The following is a 26,326-nucleotide window of genomic DNA, read 5'->3' on the forward strand; positions in this document are numbered from 1 at the left end:
ATAGATGATTCATTGACAAGATATTTGGATATAACTGACAGAGTAGGTGATACAATGAAGAAGCTATTAGAAATGCATTTTTAGTAGTGCATGTAGGGGCTAATGATGTAGGGAAAGGTAGGTCAGAGGAACTAATTAATAAGTAGAAATGGTTAATAAAGGCATTTAAAGTAAAAACCATCACTTAATTGTGTCAGGGATACTGCCCAGAATTAACTGTGGGGATGAAGTTACAAGTGAGTCACTAGGGCTAAATATTAGACTTAGGTTAATATGTAAGGATGAGCAGATTGGGATTGTGGGATCAGTTCAATGAAAGTTTATTGGAATGGATGATTTACATTCAAATAAGATAGGGGCTGATTGGCTGCTGAGGGAGGTCTTAAACTAAGATTAGGCAGTTGTGAGAGGAAAAAATAAATGCAAAAATAATAAAAGGCAGAGAAAAGTTTAACAGGAAATTAGTATAGAAGTGGTTACAAGGGTAGACATAATTGTTACTACTATAATGCTAGAAGTATAATAAATAAAATAGATGACTTTAGAGCATTGGTAGGAATGGAGGATTTTGATATGATTGGAATAATTGAAGCATGGTTAAATGTAGATGACTTTGTTGACAGAAGTTCCTTTGAAATCAGGGTTACAGACTATTTAATAGAGATGGGGAGAAGTTGCACTTTATGGAAAATACGAGTTAAATCCTGTTGAAATTGAGGATAAAACCAAGGAGATTAAATCCATTTGGGTTTCTACTATTGGATATAAAATGAAAAGGCTTTTGCTGGGAATTTGTTACAGACCACCAAGTGATACTGATGAAATTAGTGAGACTCATTACCATGAGGTTAAAATGTCAGCTGTTAATGAATTATAATTATGAGGGATTTTAATTTCATCAATATATATTGGAAAATGCTAGAATCAAACCATGAGGGTGAAAGGTTTTGGGAAACTGTTCAGAATAGCTTTCTTCACCAACGTTTCAAGGAACCTACTAAAAATAATGCTGTTTTAGATTTATTGTTAACTTCAAATACAGAAATGATTATATTGTTTGAAATAAAGCACAAAGCTACACAATGGGTTATCAGTGCTCAGCCCACTATGGGTATCAAAACCCAGATTCTAACATTGTAAATCTGCAGACAGTGGGAAATGATTGAGAGGGTAATTATTGGGGAACAAGTGATCATTGCTCTATTAGATTCAATGTTTTGCTGGATATGGTGATAAAGAATAATGATATTTTGGTCACAAATTTCAAAACAAATTTTGAATGGATGCAACAAGAATTATCTGTTGTGAACTGGACAGCTGGGTTATCTGGAGACACTGAAGAGATATTGAACATTTTTAAAGATAAGTTTTTAAACATTCAAGGTAGTCATATTCCTTATAGAAATAAAAGAGTAGCTGCAGGTAAAAAAAAAAGATTGGCTCACAAAGGGTAAACACATAGAATTAAAGAAAAGCATGATACCTATAAGAAATTTAAACTGACTGGTATGACAGAGGATTTAGTAGATTATATATATAGAAGTTCAAGAAAGTTGGTGAAACAGGAAATTAGAACATCAAAATGGATGAGTCAGAAAAGTATGGCTGAAAGTGTAAAAATTAACAGTAAGGATTTCTTTAAATACATTAAAGATAAACAAAATGTTACAATGGGATAGGAACATTGAGGGACAATAAAGTAGCTGATGATCACAAGATGGCTACTGGGTTATTAAATTTTGTTTTTCACTGAGTTTCTACTAACAAAGATTTAAACAGTATTCCACATCTTGAACAGTTGATAAATGGAAGCAAGATCAAACAAGATGAATACATTAATTCTGAACTGGTTAAGAAAAAACTGGGAAGTTTAAAAAACAATGAGGCATCTGGTTCGTATAATATTTCCCAAATGGTTTCAAAGGAGGTTAAAGACTGGACATATGAGCCACTTACTATAATTTTTTGTGAATCGTTGAACAGTGGGCAAGAACCAGAGGATTGGAAGTTACCTAATATAACTCCTCATTTCATGAGGTGATAAAAATTGTCCTTGATAAAAATAGGCCAATTAGTCTTAAATCAGTTGTGGAAAAAGGTTTTGGAAAGTCTGTCAAAAGATGCACAATTTAGAATCTTATTAGATAGAGAAAATGGCTTTTAAACCTTTTAACCTTCTTTGAAAAAATTACTGCTTGTGCAGATGAAGGCAAGGGTGTAGGATTTGGTACATCTGAATTTTCAGAAAGCACTTGACAAGATACCACATAAAAAACTTGTTTAAAAAATTATCTCTACAGGTGTGGAGGATAAGTTAGCAAATTGCATAGAAGAGTGGTTGGGTGTAAGAAAACAGTGGCTAATAATAAATGGAGTTCAGTCAAACTGAATTGATGTCACATATGATGTACCTCAAGACTCAATTTTAAAACCTTTGTTCTCTTTGATTTACATTAATGACATAGATAAAGGAATATCAAATAAATTACTTATATTTGTAGATGGTATCAAGATTTTGGGTGTTGTTAGCTGTGGCAATGATGATGCTGATTAACAAAAGGATTTAGATCATTTAGTGAGTTGGTCAAATACATTTCAGATGCATTTTAATTATGATAAATGTGAGATAATGTAATGGGTTATCATAATTTGAATTATAAGTATAATTTGAATGGAATAACCTTAGCAGTGTCATGAATGAAAGGGATCTTGGTGTAATGGTTGACCAGTCTCTAAAGCCAGATGCTGTTACTAGTGGTAGGGCAAATAGAATTTTAAGTTCTATCTACAGAAATATTGAATACAAATCTAAAGATGTTATAATTTCATTGTATAGATCACTGGTTAGACTGCATTTGGAATATTGTGTTCAGTCTTGGGCTTCATACATTGGTACATTATATTTTTCCATATTTATCAATCAGAAAAGTAGAACTAGGAGACACAACTATAAATTTTGGTAGGTTAGAAGTCATCTTCACCTTAGACAATTTTATTTTTCTAACTGGATGTTCAGTTTTGGAATAGTTTGCCTTCAGGTGTTGTAGAGTCAGTAAATTCAAATGAGTTTAAGAGAAAGCTTGATAAGTTTATGAATGAAAAGAGCTGACTTTAATTCTTTTAATTTATTTATTACTAGTTTTAATTTAGTTTAGAAGATGGTACAGCTGACATGGACCAATATGACCCATGTTATATACTTACTTCTATTGACATATTTTACTATATACTTTATTTCTGTTGACACATTTTACTATATACTTTGTTTCTGTTGACATACTGTAATATATATTTTATTTCTGTTTTCATATTTTACCATATACTTTATTTCTGTTGACATATTTCACTATACTTTATTTCTGTTGACATATTTTGCTGTGTACTTTATTTCTAGTGATATATTCTCCCTTGGATTTGGACCTTTTCGGTAAGTGTTTTAAATTTGTGATGGGGTCTATAATATTTGATAGAAATGTACAAAATTATTAGAAAAACTATTTTATATTGGTTTCAGTAATTGTTTTTGAAAAATTCTAAGAGTCTTTATAAAGTTTGAGCTGTTTTGTTTTTTTCATACAAAAGATTTGTAGTTGATTCAAATAAATATTCACATCCATCTATGAAAACTATTATTTAAAGTGGTACATGGTCTCAGTATGGTATAGATTTATGAACTAACAAACACACAAAACATTACAGTGTTTAAAAATTACAACATACTTTCTTGGATATATTCCACCATTCATGTATGCTCAATTTGTTATAAAGCTTTAAATGTTTACACACGTGTTTTGATGAAAACTTATGAACAATTGTAGAGTGACTTTTACAGATGTAAACATCTACAAATGACAAGTAATGAGATTGGTTACTTTAGCTCAGTTATCATTATTAAACTGTAAATACTGATGAGCTCTGTCCTGGAGTCGAGCTGTAAATATTAATTGTGACTTTTAAAGATAGTTCTTTGATTAATACATTTCCAAAAGATACATTCATAATGTGCAATTTTTTAAAATATTTTAGTAAAGTAGCATAAGGAATCATTAAGATTTATCTTGGTTTGGGTGAAGGCTGAATTAATACCTTATAATAGAAAGTATAAACTGTGTATCTAGATCTGTCAAACTAAGCTCTAATTTACTATAGTTAGTTTACCTAAAAATGTTTAACTTGCACAACTTCTAGATGGGTGTGCACCTCATGTGACTCAACTGATTTAAAGACCACTGACAACATTGCTGCTGCAGTTTTAGAAGCAATCATTGAAGAAGGAGGTAGAATCATGAAGTCATTACCATAAAGATTGACATTCTAAACAAATGTCAAATTAGTTGAATCTTTAGTGCAATATAAAAAATTTATAAATATCATTCCATCAAAACTCATAAAGAGAGAGCACAAATATTTGTGTTTATATAGTTAACTTGATTTACCATTTATTTGTTGAGGTCTTTCTCTTTTCTGTCATAAATATTTTCATCTTTGACTTTTTAAATTTTACTATGGTTCAACTATTCAGTGTAGTTTTTAAAAATTCTAGTGAGATGAAAATTTTGTGTTGTTATCATTTGAAGTTTTGGGTTCCATCAGTTATTAGTCATCCTTAAAAACTATAGCAAACAACTTATGCAAAAAAGAGACAATAAATGGCTAAAGTAATTATCTAACCATCTTGAATGATGTCAAATTCTTTGGAATGTAAAAGCTATAATTAAGCATTACATTTTAAAGATGAAAAGCATATAGTGTGCCTTGAGAAAAGCTGTTAAACTTATAATGGTTTGAAATATAAAATAACTTTCGAAAGTTACATTTTCCTCATATCACTTGGATGCAAAACTTAGAGAATAAAACAAACACAGAATTACATAGAAAGTTATTCTGACTTAAATAGGAATATGTTTGATATTAAAGTTATGATTAATGAACCACAATAGTATTACAGTTTTATAAAAACAAAAGTATTACTACAGTGATCAGTGTAATAACGTTTCATACACGTTACAACTGTAGTTACCAGGGTAATCTGATTTCATACTGGTTATTTTTTTACAATTAGTTTCAGAGAAGGTACAACGACAATATGAAGCTAACATTCACTGGATCAGGGATGTCGGTAAACATTCATTGGTGAGTTCATCGTGGTTAATTAGGCTCATCAGAAGAGATGATTCAACAAGTCACTATAAACACATTAACTTCTGAGTCATCATGTAACAAGTAGAATACAGTATAAACACATTAACTTCTGAGTCATCATGGAACAAGTAGAATTCAGTATAAACACATTAACTTCTGAGTCATCATGGAACAAGTAGAATTCAGTATAAACACATTAACTTCTGAGTCATCATGTAACAAGTAGAATACAGTATAAACACATTAACTTCTGAGTCATCATGTAACAAGTAGAATACAGTATAAACACATTAACTTCTGTATAAACACATTAACTTCTGACAGTCATCATGTAACAAGTAGAATTCAGTATAAACACATTAACTTCTGAGTCATCATGGAACAAGTAGAATTCAGTATAAACACATTAACTTCTGAGTCATCATGGAACAAGTAAAATTCAGTATAAACACATTAACTTCTGACAGTCATCATGGAACAAGTAAAATTCAGTATAAACACATTAACTTTCAACAGTCATGTAACAAGTAGAATACAGTATAAACACATTAACTTTTGATAGTCATCATGTAACAAGTAGAATACAGTATAAACACATTAACTTCTGACAGTCATCATGGAACAAGTAAAATTCAGTATAAACACATTAACTTCTGACAGTCATCATGGAACAAGTAAAATTCAGTATAAACACATTAACTTTCAACAGTCATGTAACAAGTAGAATACAGTATAAACACATTAACTTTTGATAGTCATCATGTAACAAGTAGGATTCAGTATAAACACATTAACTTCTGGCAGTCATCATGTAACAAGTAGAATTCAGTATAAATACATTAACTTCTGACAGTCATCATGTAACAAGTAGAATTCAGTATAAATACATTAACTTCTGGCAGTCATCATGGAACAAGTAGAATACAGTATAAACACATTAACTTTTGATAGTCATCATGTAACAAGTAGGATTCAGTATAAACACATTAACTTCTGGCAGTCATCATGTAACAAGTAGAATTCAGTATAAACACATTAACTTCTGGCAGTCATCATGGAACAAGTAGAAATACAGTATAAACACATTAACATCTGGCAGTCATCAGGGAACAAGTAGAATACAGTATAAACACATTAACTTCTGACAGTCATCATGTAACAAGTAGAATTCAGTATAAATACATTAACTTTCAACAGTCATGTAACAAGTAGAATACAGTATAAACACATTAACTTCTGACAGTCATCATGTAACAAGTAGAATTCAGTATAAATACATTAACTTTCAACAGTCATGTAACAAGTAGAATACAGTATAAACACATTAACTTCTGACAGTCATCATGTAACAAGTAGAATTCAGTATAAATACATTAACTTTCAACAGTCATGTAACAAGTAGAATACAGTATAAACACATTAACTTCTGACAGTCATCATGTAACAAGTAGAATTCAGTATAAATACATTAACTTCTGACAGTCATCATGTAACAAGTAGAATTCAGTATAAATACATTAACTTCTGACAGTCATCATGTAACAAGTAGAATTCAGTATAAACACATTAACTTTTAACATTCATCATGCAACAAGTTGAATTCAGTTTCATCACATTAACTTCTGACAATCATGTAACAAGAAGAATTCATTATAAACACATTAATGTCTGATAGTCATGTAACAAGAAGAATTCAGTATGAATACATTAACTTTTGACAGTCAAGCAACAAGTAGAATTCAGTATAAACACATTAAATTATGATTTTCTTGATAAAATGTTTTTGGTTTTGAAACAGGTAGTTGGATCGGAAGCTCGTATACTCTACTCTGACCGAGTTGGCAGGACTAGAATTGCTCTAGCTTTCAATCTGGCTGTACAGGATGGCTGTATAAAGGTACCAGTAATGTCTACAAGATAATTTTATAATATTTTGTTTTGAGTAATTAATAATTATGTTTTCTGTGAAAGAGTGTTTAGCTTGAAGTACTTGTTAAATGGACTGATTAGTGGACTATGGTCAGTTTCAGTGAAACATGTTATGAAATGTGATTGTTAAAGCACCAATAATTTTCTGTTGTTGTTAATGTAGTTAAAAACAGTTTTATTCATGTGAGTTGTAATTCATCTATTGTTTGATTATGTTAATATTAAGTCACACCTGTTTACCCATAAAATAATAATATTCTCATGACATAACTGTTATAAATAAATTCAATCTGTCCGTCCTTATGCACAAGACTTTCCATTAATCTGTATACTCCTTGGATTTTATTGTAGTTCATCCATCTGTAGAGCTCAGAGTATGTTGCACTACAACCGTCTGTGTAGTTAAGACTATTTTAGTACATTCATCTATAGGGCTAGTGCATGACCACCACATTTTGTGAATGAACATGACAACTACATATTGCAGATCTACATGAATGCCACATAGTGTAGATTGAATTGAGATGTTTTGTTAAAATGATAAGTTTTCCAGAGAATATATGAAAAATGTAAAACCATTTAACATATTTCTATATTCTTCACTACATTTTGTACTTAGCTTGGATATTACTGTAATTAGTGCCTTGGACATATGAAGAAAAGTGACTATTTAACGTAGTTTGACTTGTTTTGTCTTTGTGCAAATAATAAATAGCTGTTTGTAAGAAGTTATAGCATTTTATATCGCCACAATAACTGTTTGTAAGAAGTTGTGGTGTTTTGTGCCACCACAACAGCTGTTTGTAAGAGGTTGTGGTGTTATGTACCATCATAATAGCTGCTTGTAAGAGGTTGTGGTGTTTTATGCCACCACAACAACTGTTTGTAAGACGTTGTGGTGTTTTATGCCACCACAACAGCTGTTTGTAAGACGTTGTGGTGTTTTATACCACCACAACAGCTGTTTGTAAGAGGTCGTGGCATTTTATACCACCACAACAACTGTTTGTAAGAGGTCGTGGTGTATTATGCCACCACAACAGCTGTTTGTAAGAGGTCGTGGCATTTTATACCACCACAACTGCTGTTTGTAAGAGGTTGTGGTGTTTTGTACTACCACAAAAATGTTTGAAAGAGGTTGTGGTGTTTTATGCTGCTACAACAGCTGTTTGTAAGAGGTTGTGGTGTTATATACCATCATAACAGCTCCTTAACCTGTATTACTTTCAAAATGTTTGGTTACATTCTTATATCTGATGATAATGTTTAGGGACCAATAGTTATCAGCAGGGACCATCATGACGTTAGCGGAACGGACAGTCCTTTCCGTGAAACATCAAACATATATGATGGATCAGCTTTCACTGCAGGTTAGTCTATCACAATAATAACAGTGATCTTCTATATAAAGATAGAGGGAAAAATAACATTGTCAACTTCTCTAGTTAATAGCATGTTATTGTTGTATTTTTTTGCCTAATGTCAATAGTTTGTGTGTAATTACAAGTAAATTGGTAATTTGACAATTTCATCTTGTAACGATTTGGTGACATGTTGCTTTATTAACTAAGATTATGTTTGAATGTAGTTTCTAGTACTTATGAAGTAATGTTAATAATAATTTTGTTTTTATAATTCAGATAACTGCTGAAAAACACAAATATTAACAGTTATTTAACAAAATTACAGATCTGTAAATATTACAGTGTGGTACCATAGATGGTATTTTACAGACAGGAAGGTTTGCATAATGTTTTCATGATCATGCATGATACAACATGCAAGTAGATACCTGTTGAGAGAGAGACACATTCCGTAAACAGTTATTAAACCTTGTATCATTGCTGTATCCTAATGATCTGATACAAATTATTTCATGTTTAGGTTGTTTGTAAATGGTTTGTAATGTGAATTTTCAGGTTCAGTAAAAACACTATATCTAATTATAACAAAAAGTACACTTTTTACATACAGAAAATTTATGTGTATGGATTCTATTAATGTGAAACTTATAAATATCACATAAACAAACCTGTATACATACCTCCAGTGTAAACTTGGCAATGAATGTCACATAAACAAACCTGTATACATACCTCCAGTGTAAACTTGGCAATGAATGTCACATAAACAAACCTGTATACATACCTCCAGTGTAAACTTGGCAATGAATGTCACATAAACAAATATGTATAAACACCTCCAGTGAAAACTTGACAATGAATGTCACATAAACAAATCTGTATAAATATCTCCTGTGTAAACTTGACAATGAATGTCACACAAACAAATGTGTATAAATACCTCCAGTGTAAACTTGACAGTGAATGCCACAAACAAATTTGTGTAACAAGGATATTTAATGCCATTTTTGTAGTGAATAAAACTTCATATACTGTGATAATAAACACTTGTTCTCATCACTTGCAGCCTACGTTTTAACATAGTGAGACATATATTGATTACATTTCATAGGTTATTCATCATCAGCTAGGTAACAGCCTGAACATTACGTAGCGATGACAGATCAGTCCTTTTTCCAAACTGAAAACCGTGAATTCTTTTCTAAGCCGAAACATATTTTCCAAATTGTTGAAAGAAATGTTAATTAGAAATAGGATTCTATGTGATGTTCAATATCTGCTATAGTGTTTTGATTTTGAAACAAGTAAATTGTTTGACCTGTCTAATATTTTCTGATTGTAGGATTCTGGAATGCAAAAAAAGTTTCAATGTTTGACTATTTTTTTAAAATGCTGATACTATAAAAAAAATGGCTGTTATTTTCTTGGCATTTTAAATCAAGATAAATAAAATTACCAGTCTTGTTGTAATGTAATTGATTTGTTCTATCTTGAAGCTACACAATAGGCTATATGTACTGCTGGGAATCTTAAGCCTGTGTTTTAGTATTGTGTATTTATAAGCTTGTTGCTGTCACACTGTTGGGGACATTGTGATGTAATATCACTCATTTTAATAGCTAAGGAATTTTGATTTCATTTTATTATCTTAAAATAAATGTGCACAGTTGTTTCTGAATTTCACTAGAATATTATGATTATGTGTAGATATGGCTGTACAAAACTGCATTGGAGATGCTTTTCGTGGAGCCACTTGGGTGGCTTTACACAACGGGGGAGGAGTTGGGTGGTGAGTATTAAAATACCTGTACTTTCTTAAAATCACTTGTCTGACATGTATATTATGTTGACATACAGAAATACACATAACTTGGTAATGGTGTTTGGAACAAATTTATTTATTTGGGAACCACTTTCACAACCATCTGCACTTGTTCACACCAGAAATCTTTTCTAGTATATTACTATTATTTGGACTTGGATCTAACCACAACTAAGTATACTTAATGTTAAATGTTTCTATAGTTGCAGTTTACACATGCTTTTACTAAAGATTATTACAATTTATCTATCACAGCTGCTCTTCTTTTATCTTAATAACATCTGTTATCTAATCAAAAAATCAGCTGTTCTTTACCACTAAAATCACGTTTGTATCCACTTTAGGTTAGATATCAGATTGTTTTTCACAACTAATTGACTTGTTGAAACATGTCTCAAGATTAAAGGTCCTCGACCACTTCACTTTAGCACCAACTTCTCTACCATCTAGTCGATGTGCAAACAACCACAAGTTCTGTATCATTTTCAGATATGATCTTTGGTGCCTTTTGATGATAAAAGCTTATTTGAACATTTTTACAATTATTAATTTTAATACTGTTTGTTTCATCACCCATTCAAGACATCTTCAAACTTTATTTTCTAAAAGTTAGTTCCTTGTCATCAAAAAGGCACGACTTTAGTGAGTTGTCTGATAATTTAAATTACACATTACAGTGATTTGAAATAATTTTACAAAAATATAAACCTTTACAAGACCCTTGATTATCAACATTGTTTGTCACTTGCACAAACAAATGTGTATTCCAACTTCACGTACGGCTTTCATATCATAAAGTCAGGTCAAAAATAAAGTAATAACAATTCTTGATGTTATGTTTGTGTGTGTTATGTGCATATTGTGACTTAAATGGAATTCAACTACTGTGATGGTAGACATAGGCAAGCATTAAACTATTCTAGCAATTCCAGTAAATAAAAAAGTTAGATAAGATAGGCATAAGTTATTCTTGTTCAACTTTCTTGCCATTGGTAATATTTTCACTGTCCCAGTTTACAATCCCTACAGTAGAATAGATATAAACACGTGCAATAACATGTGTAACAGTGCTGCTTGTTGATAGAAGGTTAAGAATGTTTTTAATTTACAATACAACATGTAACAGTACTACTTATTGATAAAAGGTTAAGAATGTTTAATTTACAATAACACATGTAACAGTACTACTTGTTGATAGAAGGTTAAGAATGTTTAATTTACAATAACACATGTAACAGTACTACTTGTTGATAGAAGGTTAAGAATGTTTATATTGATTCATTAATTTTAGGGGAGAAGTGGTTAATGGAGGATTTGGTTTGGTGCTAGATGGAACTAAGGTGAGAGAAAATTAATTAAATCTTAAAATACCACTTTTCTGTACCTTTCACACAAGTGTGAAACTCCAGCCAAGAATTTATAAATTATTTTACAATTAACCTGTGGAAAGTACAAGCCATTACTCCTGTTTTATTTCTAGCTTCTTAAATTTAGACTTTCTATTGTAATAGTGTTTTAAAATATATCTTTAAGTTAAAACATATTTTTAAAGATGGAGAATATTTCTATAACCATGTGTAACCAAAACATTAACAAATATTCTTATGCCAAGTAACAAGGAACTGATCTTAGTTACTTACACAGTTTTTTTTAGTTGTGTTACATTTAACAGGAACTGATTTTTGTTATGTACACAGTTGTTTGTCAGTGGTGTGATGTTTAACAGAAACTGATTGTAATTGTTTACAAAGTTGTTTGTTTCTTGGAGTCTGCCTCTTCTTTTCAAATTGTTTGTATATTTTTTCTTCAGGAAGCTGCAGAAAGAGCAGAGAATATGTTGTTGTGGGATGTATGTAACGGGGTAAGTAACAGAATCATCTTTACTGTGTTGTGGTGGGATTATGTAACAGCATAAGTAATAATCATCTTTACTGTGTTGTTGTGTAATGTATGTAACAGGGTAGGTAACAAAATCATCCCTACTGTATTGTTGTGGGATGTATGTAACAGGGTAGGTATCGGAATCATCGTTACTGTGTTGTGGTGGGATGTATATAATGGTGTAAGTAACAGAATAATCATTACTGTGTTGTGGTGGGATGTATATAATGGTGTAAATAACAGAATAATCATTACTGTGTTGTGGTGGGATGTATATAATGGTGTAAATAACAGAATAATCATTACTGTGCTGTAATGGGATGTATATAATGGTGTAAATAACAGAATAATCATTACTGTGTTGTGGTGGGATGTATATAATGGTGTAAATAACAGAATAATCATTACTGTGCTGTAATGGGATGTATATAATGGTGCAAGTAATAGAATTATCTTCACTTTGTTGTCGTGGGATGTATATAATGGTGTAAGTAATAGAATCATCCTTACTGGGTGCTTAAAGTAAGCTAACCTTAAACTAACAAGCGTACGTTTATTGTTGTATTGAAATCAGTGCACAATTTGTAGTTGACCAATGAGCTAGCCAGGCTGTAGAGGCACTATGACAATGGATGAAGATTAGTTGACCAATGAAATCTCAAGATTTTTAATGTGTCACAATTAGCAGTCTAAGTTTGCTGAAAATTCTATGCAATTCAGAAATATCTTGAATGTAACCAGTGTTTACATATCTGAAATCTAACAATTATAAATGAACTTCTAAACACCATTCTTGTGGAGTTTTGTTGTAGGTAAAAGGACTAATCAGTCAAGAAATGTTGATATACTGCTGTGTGTTATTTGACATCTTTATCCATTTTTTTTTCACAATACATTCTAGTTATATTTAAACAATACAAAAATAATTATAGTTAACACCATTAAGTTGTACTGAACTAATATATTATCTCTAACTGATAGGGAAGGCTGTTATTAACAAACTGTACACTGTTACATGTGATGGTATTAGTACAAGTAGTATATTATATAGTCACTCAATAACAACCCTTAGTTTCTACGATTTAATTATGTATAAGCCATCATAACTGGTAAAATTATTTAATGTGAAGCATTTCAAATTTTAAATGTATATGGTTAAAAGATGGTCATATTTTGACTTATATAATAAGACTTAGTTAACATGGGTTTCTTTACAGGTGGCAAGACGCTGTTGGTCTGGAAATTCTCTGGCCAAAGAAACGGCACTGCTGGCTATGCAGAAAAATCAACATCTTAAAATTACACTTCCTTTTGACGTTGAAGATCCAACAGTGACTGAAGCTACCCAGTAACTGGACTGTAAACGGGAAGTAGAACAAACCAGTTCTAACTTTACTGATATTACTGATTGCATATATCTCAATATTATTTCTACCATTATTACGTATTAGAAAAATCATAACCTATTATTATACTTTATTAAAGTGTCTGAAAATTAGTGTTAATCAATAGAAATACTACACTTTTGATATCCATTCTTTTACACTTTTGATAAAAATTTTGCAGTGTTTGTTTGTACTTAAAATAAACATGATTTAAAAACAAATTTGTGCATATATTATTGATGTGAAAAACACATGAGGTCTAATTACTTTATATCAAATTGTATTTAAAAGCAGTCTTTCAGGCTAACTTTGCATACAATTCATACAACTCTCAACTTACAAGTCCCAAACAGAGATATGTTTAATAATCCATCTCAGGCCCAGCATGGCCAGGTAGTTAAGGCACTTGACTCGTAATCCGAGGGTCATGGGTTCAAATCCCTGTCACACCAAACATGCTCACCCTTTCAGCCATGTGGGTGTTATTATGTGATGGTCAATCCCATAATTCATTGATAAAATAGTAGCCCAAGAATTGGCAGTGGGTGGTGATGACTGGCTGCCCTCCCTGTAGCCTTAGACTGCTAAATTAGGGATGGCTAGCACAGATAGCCCTCGTATAGCTTTGCTCAAAATTCAAACAAACCAAAAAATCCATCTGTGGTACAATTTCAATGTTTAACCCTTAAACAGTGGAAATGTTGTAGGAGCAGCTCATCACAGACATAAAAAATTGGGAAAAATTTCTTAAACGTAATCTTTAACATTTTTTATCATGAATTTTAAACAAAATATGAAAAAAATGTAAAGAAAAATATAATAAAGACTTACTTATTACAAGCTCAAATGTTTTTTATGGTATGAAAATCATGAAAATATTCTCCAATACACAGTGCTACTTGACATTCTCTACACCAGGTGGTCACCATCTTTCATACATACATGATATTGTCTTTGTCCACTTTTTGTAGTTCCTGAGGATGGAATGTTTTCTGAAAAAGTGCTGAGAAAATGCTTCTTTTCCAACAAGTCTATCAGGAACAGTAAGGCTACATATTCCTGGAAAAGTCTTGTCACCCTTCCATACCTTTCCAATAATTGGTAAATTAGAGTGTAACTAAACTGACTCAATTATGGCTTCTTGCCAGTTTTTACTAGATACATGTTATAAGAATTCAAAATTGAGATATCAATTAGGTGAATAAAGAGCTTCTTGCATCACTTGGCACATTTATACAGGCAATCAATTTGTCCAATTTCATGTAATTTTTGTCATCTAGCCTCATGTTGACAGTATAATCTAAAACCATATTGCGATTGGTTATTTAGTTTTATAATCACCCTTTCCACTGTATTTCATTTCACCTTTATGTACTGTACTAAGGAAAGATGTTTGTCTTTTCATTGAAGTGCTAAAATATTTCCTTGTTTCTTGGTCTCAACATCTTTCTTCTTCAGAGGTGCAACTTTAGGCATGTTCTTATGATTAGTTCTAACTGTTCCACAAAAACTAGTCTTATTTTCAAAGAGAAAGTTGCATAACTCCAAACTTGTATAATAATTATCAGTATATGATATACAACATTTTCCAAAGTAGTCTTTCATCAATTACTTGACAAATGATCCTGATAATCCAACTCGGGTATCTTTGGGGATATCTACATCACTTGTGGAATAAATATAATCTATTACAAGTCTCACAATCATATAATAATACAAAGATCTTTACACTAAATCTATGTAATTTGCTTGGAATTTTTTGCTTGAAAACATGCAACCCTTAAAAACGATCAAAGATTCATCAATAACTGCTTTTAAAATGGAGAAAAAGATTCCTTAGCTTTAGTCTTTACCATTGTAAACACTTCTCAAAGTTTCCATGATTGATCATTTGCATTCAGCGCTTCGTTGTTTGCAAAATTCAAATATCTAAGAATCTCCCTACATCGATCTCAAGTAATGTATTTTGGAAAAACTGGAGTTCCTAAAAAGAGGTCATTCTTCCAATCATTAGCCAACACATGCTTTTTTACATGTGACATAAACATCACCAGAGTAAAAAAAGTGTACATTTCCTCAATAGTTGTATCTTCCCATTTCTTACTTTGTGAAGGAGAGGAAGTGATACTTTCACTTTCTTCAGAATTCAAGGACTTACAAAATTCGTAACATCTGTTTGTTTCTCACACAATACAACTCTTTATACTTTGATCAAATATAGCAGTGAAACATTCATATTCTTGAGATTTATCCATGAGCCTAAATTCATCTGTGAATCCAGCATTTCTACTGTCAAAAGAATGAATAAATGGATCACAATTTTAACACCTTACCCATTGGGAACCAATGGATTCTAATTAACTTATGGATTCACTATCTAAATCATGTTCAGAGCTTCAAACAACTGAATTTGATGATGAGAAATCTGAAAAGCTTTCTTCTTCATTGGAATAATTATCAGGTGCTAATACTTCAATTTCATCTTTTGACGAAAAATGTTTTATCTTCATTCCCTTAGCTGACACACCCTTCCTTTTATGCTCCATGACTTACACTGAGAAAATGACTCAGACACAACGCTTTGAATAAACACACTCACTACAGTGTTAAGGTGTTGCCAATTAATGTTTTTAGCTTGTACCATCAGTTGATGATAGCTGTACTGAGTGCAAAGCATGAAATTATCAATTGATGATGGCTGCCATTAAAGGGTTAATCATCCATCTATAATTTGGTATAGTTTCAACAGTTAATAATCCATCTATAGTTTGAAATAGTTTCAACACTTGACAATCCATCTGTGTTATAATTTCAACACTTAGTAATCTATCTCTGAGATAGTTTCAGCATTTTAGTTCATTTGTGGTTTACTTTCAACATCTAATAATCCATCTATAGTTTCAACATTTACAAACCTATACCTGGACAGTCCAGTGGTAAAACATGTGGTCTAGAAGTAAAGGGGCTATCCAATACCTGGACAGTCCAGTGGTATGTGTCAGTGTAGAAGTAAAGAGGGGGCTTAGTAAATACACACATTGTTATAGCTATTTAAAGGAATGAAAAGCAGCATACACATTATTTTAACTGTCTGTAAATCTAGCTAGTTATGATACAATAAAACAAAGTAATGAAAGAAACTTTGAAGAACACTAAAGAATTAATAAAAGTTACTAATTGGTCTCCAAGACAGATTGATAAAAGGAGACTTTGATACTCTAAACTAGCAAGGAAGTATTGTATACCCATTACATGGACAGTGAAAGGAGGAGTAATTAATTACCCAATGTTGTCAGAAGTGTGATACGAGTGTCTAGAATGTTTCCAAGATACAGAGATACATGGCCACATTCAAGGTGTGCCTATTTATAAGAAGAAATTTTTATGTTTGGTGTCATGCTGTGTAAGCAACTTTCAAAACAAGCAGATAACTTGAAATGTTCTCACAAAAGCCTTCAATCTCAGCTGCAGAAGGATAAAGACTAGCAGCCATGACTGTGGCCACATTCAGATCACTGAAGACTGAGGAACAGGGATAAGAACTAGCAGCCATGAATGTGGCTACATTCAGATCACTGAAGACTGAGGAACAAGGATAAAGACTAGCAGCCATGACTGTAGCCACATTCAGATCACTGAAGACTGAGTAATATGGATAAAGACTAGTAGCCATTATTGTGGCCACATTCAGATCACTGAGGATTGAGGAACATGGATAAAGACTTGCAGCCATGACTGTGGCCACATTCAGATCACTGAAGACTGAGTAATATGGATAAAGACTAGTAGCCATGACTGTGGCCACATTCAGATCACTGAGGATTGAGGAACATGGATAAGACTTGCAGCCATGAATGTGGCCACATTCAGATCACTGAAGACTGAGGAACAAGGATAAAGACTAGCAGCCATGACTGTGGCCACATTCAGATCACTGAAGACTGAGGAATATGGATAAAGACTAGCAGCCATGAATGTAGCTACATTCAGATCACTGAGGACTGAGGAACATGGATAAAGACTTGCAGCCATGACTGTGGCCACATTCAGATCACTGAAGACTGAGTAATATGGATAAAGACTAGTAGCCATGACTGTGGCCACATTCAGATCACTGAAGACTGAGGAACAGGGATAAGGACTAGCAGCCATGAATGTGGCTACATTCAGATCACTGAAGACTGAGTAACATGGATAAAGACTAGCAGCCATGACTGTGGCCACATTCAGATCACTGAGGATTGAGTAACATGGATAAAGACTTGCAGCCATGACTGTGGCCACATTCAGATCACTGAGGACTGAGTAACATGGATAAAGACTAGCAGCCATGACTGTGGCCACATTCAGATCATTGAAGACTGAGGAACAGAGATAACAACTAGTGGCCATGATTGTGGCCACATTCAGATCACTGAAGATTGACAAACAGTGACATCTGTTGTTTGAGGATGTATGTAGCCAGCAGACTGAGTTAGGAATAAATAAACCTCTACTGATTTGTAGAAAAGCCATCATGGAGATTTAATGATGGATTACAAAAACCAGAATTTATTAATTTGGTAGAGCCACTATTCTCACATTCTATATTGAAGCAGTTGTTTTAATAAAAGATGTATACATAATAGATCTGAACAGCCTGGTTAATAAGTTTACAAACATTTAGAAGAGCGTGTAGTCAAGACAACCACTGAAACATCGTTTGATGAAGGGCTCAACTTTGTGATACAAAGACATCAATCTAACTTTGACCTGTAAGCAATATGGACACAGTTGCAAATATTGTACACAAGTTTCCTTGAGGACATCACATTTGTCAAAAGCAATGATTCCCATCTAACTTCTATGAACCATGTTGTTGTGCTACTGAAGTGAGTCATGAGTTAAAGGTCTTTCCCTAGTTTAAGTAAAACAATGTTACACAAATGTCTTAAACCTCCACATTCGCATGGAGCGACCAGATAATCTTGACCTACCCGAGGTAGCCAATGACATTATTACAGGCATAAGTTTTGGGAAGTTCACTTAGGTCGACACGAACCACATTCACACACATAACTAAGAAATGACACAAGTTTACAAACCTTTAAAGTAAACATGGTAAAATTACTTTTAAAGTAACAGAGACTAAATAAATAGGGCTCACTTTGGCTGAAGAAGCAAGTATAATAACATGCATTAAGTTTCATTTTATTGAAATGAGACATTAATAATTTAATTCATTTATAAAACCAAGCTACTATTGGCTGTGTTATGGGCCATCAATAATGTATTTTTTGTAAGAATTTATAAATTAAAAACAATTACTTGTAAAAGGTATTCTAATGTTATCTGTTTTTAGCAAATCCAGGCCAGCAACTCATTTTAAAATCATCATTTGTGTGTGTTTAATATACTGGCTTCTATAACAATCTGCTACTAATATGCCACAAAAAAAGTCAGTAATCACTGACAACTGTGCTGTCTTTAGAATAACAAGTATGTCAGTACTGATAAACATTTAAGAAGATATCTTTACTTACATGTTGGCTTTAGTTGTCTTATCTTCCACTTGAAGGTGCTCTTCTGAAAGAAGTAAATTGTTCCATATATTGCTGGACTGTGTCCTCTGGTGTATAGACCTCATTCATCCTGCCCTGGAGGTACTGGGGTGGGCTCTGTACCGTGGTACCAAGGAAGGCTTGGAGGAACTCTTTCATAAGATCCCAACAACTAGCAGGTATAACACAAGGAAGGTACTCAACCTGTAACACAGGAAGTGGTACATTTACATCTTTAGATACATATATGAAACTGTAGTTACTACATAAAAATATTCATTTTCTCTTTCAGAAATCACTGCTTCATAACAATAAAATCTACATAATGTGAATGCTCTGTTAGGCCTGCATGACCCAAAGCTACTAAATATGTTGTTTATTTCTAACCAGACACACAGCCAATACCAAGAATAACACATCTTTTATGAAACCCAAACTTCAAAACCAAATTTATTGTTGTTGTGGCTTGCTTTTTGTTTTTAAATATTACTTAGATTACAATGTTTATCACATGAGTATACTGATCTCAACCTTAGTCTTGACAGACTCTGTCCCACCCACCAGTCTTGACTACATCACTACTTTGTACTGTTTATAATTTCTGGACACAAATATCTTTAAACAAATAGCTACCCACTTTTTGCTCTCCACAGAATATTAAAATATTTGTAAAAAGATTAAAGACTGTTAAAAGTGTGAAGACCTAAAGAATAATACAGTGTCCAAAAATTATTTTCCCTATATTAAAATTAAAATTGAATGGTTAACTAAATAAGAATATACAACAACCATACAGTTTAATATCCTGAATCCCAGTAGGTGTTACTGACATGTCAGTAAACTTCTATGTGTGTAGTGGTTATCATAACTAACTGATGTTGGATTTCAGTCAATGTTCCCTGCAACTCGTCCACAGTTACAGTGGCGATGGTAATCGTTATCCTTGTCTTTAACTGTGTAATGCTTGCTATAGGTGTGTCATACATGATACCCTTAACATTCCCCCATATTTCTTTCTTGTACTGGTGTCTGTAATTACACTGCACCACAGTCACTGATTTGAACTCTACAAGCCAAACAATGCTTTTAGCCTTTTCTTGTACATTAGCCATTATAAAGATATAATAAAGCCATTATAATAGAACATGCCAACAGAACTGTGCGAGTTAGACTACTGTATTTCTAATGTTTAATTATTGAGTTTTATACTACAATTTTCCACCACCCTATAGATATAAAATACAAGAAATGTGGATAGTTACACATTATATTGTTAAAAGAACTTTAAAAGTATTTAAGATTTTGAAAATACTGTTTATTCTGGAAGAATGTCTGAATGTTTCAACAGATTGCTAAAAACAGACCTGCAACTCCAAACCACTCGACACTTCAATAACAGATACCGTGACCAATTTAAATTGTCAGCAATAAATAAACTTCTTTTAACATCACACTTCTTATACAGCTTACAAAAATTTTATATTTCCTTTAAGAGGTGTGGCTAATTCCATAGTATAACATTTACTTGTATAACCAACAACAATACAAATAATTAACAAATGATTTTCTACTCATTACTCCATATGTCATCTCTAACAGATAAATATATCATTAATAGTCAACACTACCCGATACAGTGGACTTAACACTGTACACAAAATATTTAAACTGAACAAACTGTAAGTTAAAACTTTATCCATTTTCTTATCAATCTTGCCACTATCTCTAGATTTTATAAAACATTGATTAAAAACAATATATTACCTCCACAAGGATACCCCGGAAACTGGGTCCCATTGAAACACTTCCAACTTTTACTAGAAAATCCACTACCTCATAACGTACCCCTTTAGATTCAATCTTTGTAGATTTTTTGGATGTGTAAATCCCTGCCATTTTGGACATTAATAAGTCAAACTGGGTGTCAACCACAAGGCAAGTACCAGTATCGAGTAGAGCAAAGCAGGACGCTGGATGTTCAGTGTTGTGTATTACATTTATACAGTGGTTTGGATCTGGCAAACAATGAAAACAGTGACATGTAAAATTTAAAAGTGAGACCACCATCACATAACAAATGTTATGTAACATGCATTAATCAAGGAACACACCTGATTAATTGTGTAACCTTTAAAATATGTTTCCATACTACATCTGTTAAAGGTAATTATGCTAACAAAAAAGTGAAGAACCTCATCCATCAGTTTCTTGATGCTAATACTTAATGGTTTAGTGTTGCCATCTAAACAAGTATACAAACAGTGTGGTAAATATTCACCAAGGCATGGTTTAATATATTTATTCAAGTCTTCAAAATGTCATCACTTTTCAATAATAAAATTTTCCTTTAAAGTTTAATAAACAGGATTAGAAATACACAAAACACCACCTTAAGAGAACTGTTGTATTTATAGTGGACACATGTCATAGTGTAACATGAAAAGGAATATTCTTAACAGAAGTATGACATGGTGATGGACAGAGGTCATCCTACACCTAAGGATTAATAAATATTACTTCACTTACTACTAACATGGGGGGCAGCATAGTAAGTCTCACACTCCACACAGAATGTCCCAACTTTAATAGCTCCGAGTGTCTCCAAACGTTTCTGGATCAGTTCAGCAGCTTGGGGACCACTCTTCCCTTCAGGCATTGTAAATTGGTGAATACTGATAAACAAATAGAAAGTTTAAAACTAAAACAGAGTAAATGTATGTGTACTACTTAGTAAACATTACACAGCTTTTGTACACAAAATTATTAATTCTTAAGGTTTGTTAAATAATGTTTTTCTCATACTTTCTTTCCTGTTTGCATGTTGTCTATTAATCCATTCACTAGTTTTTCCTAACTTCCATCAATCTGCTAACTAGTTTTCAGTTGAAAGAAGACAAGTGTAGAATATTTTGTTGAAAAAAGACAAGTGTGGAATATTTTGTTGAAAAAAGACAAGTGTGGAATATTTTGTTGAAAAAAGACAAGTGTGGAATATTTTGTTGAAAAAAGACAAGTGTGGAATATTTTGTTGAAAAAAGACAAGTGTGGAATATTTTGTTGAAAGAAAACAAGTGTGGAATATTTTGTTGAAAAAAGACAAGTGTGGAATATTTCATTGAAAGAAGACAAGTGTGGAATATTTAGTTGAAAGAAGATAAATGGGACCAACTACTGCTTTGTCAGTACAGGCATGATGTTATTTTAATGTTACACTATCAAATCCTAAACACCACAAAATATATCAACAAATGTGTATTTCAAGAGTTAAAAAGTAGAACGTGGTAAATACACCATTCTTGACAAAACTGAAAATGTATTAATGGTTACAGCAGTACTTTGATTATAAAGAACCTTAGATATAAAGAGTTTTGAAACAAGTAATAATTTTGTATTTGCTTGGTTTTCTTATAATAATTTAGGGTTTTATTTCCTAGAATAAAACTTTTGATATCATAACCTTTCTTATAAAAGCTGCAATTTTTTTTTCAAAATTTGGTGTTCTCCATAATTTTGGAATATTCTCTGAATACATTGCACATTCTAAGAAATAAATAATGTGTGAATATTACTAACAATTATTGTTACTACATACACAATATATTCTTGTATTGTAATTTATTTCTAATTACTATTTTTTTAAGCTGGTTTTGTGTATTTTGTTCATATACAATTTGTTTAGTATCAAACCTTAATCTAAAGCCTAGTTAGGTTTGCCAATGTTTATTAAACATATAGTATTTCTTAATATTGTTGTACGAATAAGACTACAGCTACTTAGTTTTAATATAATCAAAACTTATGTTTATTAAAGTACGACTTCAATGCTTACAACATCACACATTTTCAGGATACCACTAATGTACGTTAATTTATGTTCTGATAACAGTCCACTCCTGGAACATTGCAAATACCAGAAGCTTATCATATATATAAAAACTTTAAAACAAGGGAAAAACTCCAAATATTTAATTTGCATTTTCTTTCTTTTTTTTTGTGCTGGAGGCAATATGATTTTTGACGAGTATATTTCTTTAAACATTTTGTCCCTCTGATAAGAACTGCTTTAAGTTTAAGTTCAAAAGTCCCTCTTTATTACTAATATTATTAGTATTAGTATTATTACAGGTTATAAAACAAACGTTTAGCTTTATTGGTCCTTACCTTACAACACCCATGTTGACAGTTGCACTTCACTTTGGTAGTAACTTGTGAAAAAGTTCAATAAGCAACAAAGCCTATTAATATTACCGAGTTTTTGTATATATTTTAGTAAAACGATGAATAACAGATTAACTAAACTTCCAGATTATTAAGGCCTAATAATATAGCTTATTAATCACTATATTACGTAATAATTTACTAGTAAGTGATTCGAGTATATATAATAATTCAGCATTTTACTTGTTTCGCGTAATCACATCAAAACAGCAACACACACATGAAGAATTAGACTAACCATTTTGAAACTTGTACGCAGTACAGTAACAGCACGCCAATTTAATGACCAAAAGATGGAGCCTCATTGACAGTTTTGGAACATAAAGGACAAAATAAATAAATTATATAAACAATCTCAAAAAAAATATATATATAACTGTGTATGTCAGTGTGTATAAAGCAAGCAAATGCAAAAAACTTAGCAAAGTATTAATTTGAACCAAATGAGCAACTGATTTTATACTGTTTTTATTTCATAAATAATTTCTAAATATAGGAAAGAGAATTTATACACTGCTGGCCAAAATCTTAAGGCCAATGAACATAAAGTAAAAATATGCATTTTGCGTTGTTAGACTCACCACTTATTTGAGTAGAGCTTTGAAAGATGACATTAAGAAAAGGTAAAATAATTTTTTTTAACATTTAATAGAGAAAATGTGAACACTATGAAATTAGTCTAAATACTAGCTGGTCAAAAGTTTAAGATCATACCAAAAAACAGTCATAAACAGAGTAGGAAATGTCCAACAAGAGGTCTCAGTAGTGAGTTGCACGGCCGTCATTGCGAAAAACTGCAAACATTTGCTTTGGCATGGTCGGTATAAGCGTTTGCAGAAGACTGGCTGGAATGTTATTCCAAGTGGTGAAAATGGCTTCACAAGACAATTCTGCCACGTTAAAACGCTGTCGACTTTTTAGCTTTTGTATGTTTTTACAATGTAACACGGGAGATGTTGACAACATTAATGCTTAAACACAAATGACTAAATTTCGTTAGGTGTTTACCGATTAACACTTCGTTTCAGTATGGTCTTAAACTTTTGACCAGCTAGTATTTAGGCTAATTTCATAGCTTTACATTTTCTTTGTTAAATGCTAAACAAGTTTTTACTTGTATTTTCCCTTTTCTTATTTTCATCTTTCGAAGCTCTACTCAAATGAGTGGTTGAATCTAACAACGCAAAATGCATATTTTTTATTTATGTTCATTGGCCTTAAGATTTTGGCCAGCAGTGCGTATATATATATATGTATATACAAATAGTTATAGTTGTAAAGAATGAGAGCATGTTCCAGTTCTTGCCCAATACATAGCAGGTAAAGCCCATACATCGCACTTTGATAGTAGGTGTTTTGCAAGAACAATATCAGTTATTATATGCTCGATTATTAATATTAAATAAAATATTATTATACCTTTCGGTCCCCCAGTGTCACAGCGAAATGGATACGGACACGCACTACTAAAAAACGGGTTTCCATACCCAAGGTCGGCAAGCCACAGATTAGTCCATTTTCAGCTTTGTACTTATATTCAAAAAAAAAAAAAAAAGGTTCTAGATTATGTCACGTTGTTGCGGTTCTTTTGCAATCTATCTTGTTTTTTCCAGAAATTATGAAGGAATATTTAGCAGTAAAATTAACGATTAAAGGCCAAAAGAAAGGAAGAAGGATTATTTTTATGGAGAAACATTTTATAGTTAATGATGTTTTCACGACTATAATAATGTTTACCTGCTATAGCACTTTCTTAAATTGTAAATTTATTAATATGAAATATGCCTTTCGTGTTTACATTAAAAAACAACTTGTTATACCTTTTTGTAAATCTCATTCAGTTTTAACAGTAAAGATATATTCGCTCGTACAATAAAAAATTTAAACCTTCTTAACACCCTAAGTAGCACACATTGTAAAATTGAGGGCGTATATGCTAAAAAACAGCTTTTAGTCATTGTTTGTTTGTTTGTTTGGGAATTTCGCACAAAGCTACACGAGGGCTATCTGTGCTAGCCGTCCCTAATTTAGCAGTGTAAGACTAGATGGCAGTTAGTCATCACCACCCACCGCCAACTCTTGGGCTACTCTTTTACCAACGAATAGTGGGATTGACCGTAACATTATACACCCCCACGGCTGGGAGGGTGAGCATGTTTAGCGCGACGCGGGCGCGAACCCGCGACCCTCGGATTACGAGTCGCACGCCTTACGCGCTAGGCCATGCCGGGCCGCCTATTTAGGATACAGTGTTGATACGGCGTTAAAAATTGGGTTTCGATACTTGTGATAAGCAGAACACAGATAGCATTGTGTAGCTTTGCTCTCAACAACCAAATCAATCTAAAATTACACATGAAACAAACAAACAAAAATCTTAGCACTACTAGTGGTTTTAAATGGTACTATGCCAAGAATACCAAGGCTAAGTAAAGCCAAGTCCCCGTTTGAATCGGTTAAAACCGGTGAAGCAGTTTTAATCACAGAAAATTATTGCTCTAAACCAGTGACAGCAAACACAATAACAAGAAAACCAAATGTATTCATTCCAAACATTCTTTTCAAAGTACAGTTGATCAAAATGACATATTAGGTGTTCCAAAATATCTGTGATTACTGTTTATTCTATATTTCTGTATTTTTCTCGTACAGTTCTCGTTTATCATAAAATGCATTCACTAAAAGCTTGATTTTCAAAACTCATCATACGAGTGTATGTACATATATACGAAATAGAGTAAGTGGTATGTGATATACCTGATTGACTTAACATAATACAATAATAGTAAGAAAATTTAAATCTTCTATAAATTGAAAAAAATCACAGAGACTAGATTCTCTTTCGTTTTTAACTTAAATGTTTTACAGTCTATATTCTGTTTTAATAAGTATAATATAACAGTAACATATATTATTGTTATAAAAAAATACCCCCCGCTAGTACAGCGGTATGTCTCCGGATTTACAACGATAAAAGTGGGGGTTCGATTCCCCTTGGTGGGCTCAGCAGATAGTTCAATGTGGCTTTGCTATCAGAAAACACAC

At 32.2% G+C, this 26,326-nt stretch overlaps 2 protein-coding genes across 13 annotated transcripts in view; one reads left to right on the forward strand and one right to left on the reverse strand.

Moving 5' to 3' along the window:
- The window catches only part of LOC143253497 (urocanate hydratase-like), a 46,876-nt gene extending 32,509 nt beyond the window's left edge, over nt 1-14,367 (forward strand). For 5 of the 6 annotated variants that reach the window (XM_076507487.1, XM_076507489.1, XM_076507492.1 and 2 more), the window contains 9 exons: nt 3,395-3,427; nt 4,189-4,277; nt 5,063-5,133; nt 6,941-7,039; nt 8,342-8,441; nt 10,143-10,224; nt 11,549-11,597; nt 12,068-12,118; nt 13,356-14,367. In XM_076507487.1, coding sequence (XP_076363602.1) covers nt 3,395-3,427; nt 4,189-4,277; nt 5,063-5,133; nt 6,941-7,039; nt 8,342-8,441; nt 10,143-10,224; nt 11,549-11,597; nt 12,068-12,118; nt 13,356-13,490 — 709 coding nt within the window. In that variant the 3' untranslated portion in view covers nt 13,491-14,367. Of the gene's footprint in view, nt 1-3,394; nt 3,428-4,188; nt 4,278-5,062; nt 5,134-6,940; nt 7,040-8,341; nt 8,442-10,142; nt 10,501-11,548; nt 11,598-12,067; nt 12,119-13,355 lie in introns of those variants that run through there. The other variant, XM_076507490.1, reaches the window with a different exon arrangement.
- The window catches only part of MED20 (Mediator complex subunit 20), a 34,674-nt gene extending 9,953 nt beyond the window's left edge, over nt 1-24,721 (reverse strand). The window contains exons 1-5 of one of the 7 annotated variants that reach the window (XM_076507501.1): nt 24,701-24,721; nt 21,590-21,735; nt 20,828-21,078; nt 19,046-19,267; nt 12,992-13,495 (exon numbers count right to left, since the gene is read on the reverse strand). In XM_076507501.1, coding sequence (XP_076363616.1) covers nt 19,064-19,267; nt 20,828-21,078; nt 21,590-21,719 — 585 coding nt within the window. In that variant the 5' untranslated portion in view covers nt 21,720-21,735; nt 24,701-24,721 and the 3' untranslated portion in view covers nt 12,992-13,495; nt 19,046-19,063. Of the gene's footprint in view, nt 1-12,991; nt 15,190-19,045; nt 19,268-20,827; nt 21,079-21,589; nt 21,736-23,224; nt 23,584-23,995; nt 24,135-24,700 lie in introns of those variants that run through there. The other 6 variants (XM_076507495.1, XM_076507494.1, XM_076507499.1 and 3 more) reach the window with 6 other exon arrangements.
- Between the last annotated feature and the right edge of the window lie 1,605 nt (nt 24,722-26,326).

This window comes from Tachypleus tridentatus, chromosome 6 (assembly GCF_004210375.1).
Source record: "Tachypleus tridentatus isolate NWPU-2018 chromosome 6, ASM421037v1, whole genome shotgun sequence".
NCBI classification, from domain to species: Eukaryota; Metazoa; Arthropoda; class Merostomata; order Xiphosura; family Limulidae; genus Tachypleus; species Tachypleus tridentatus.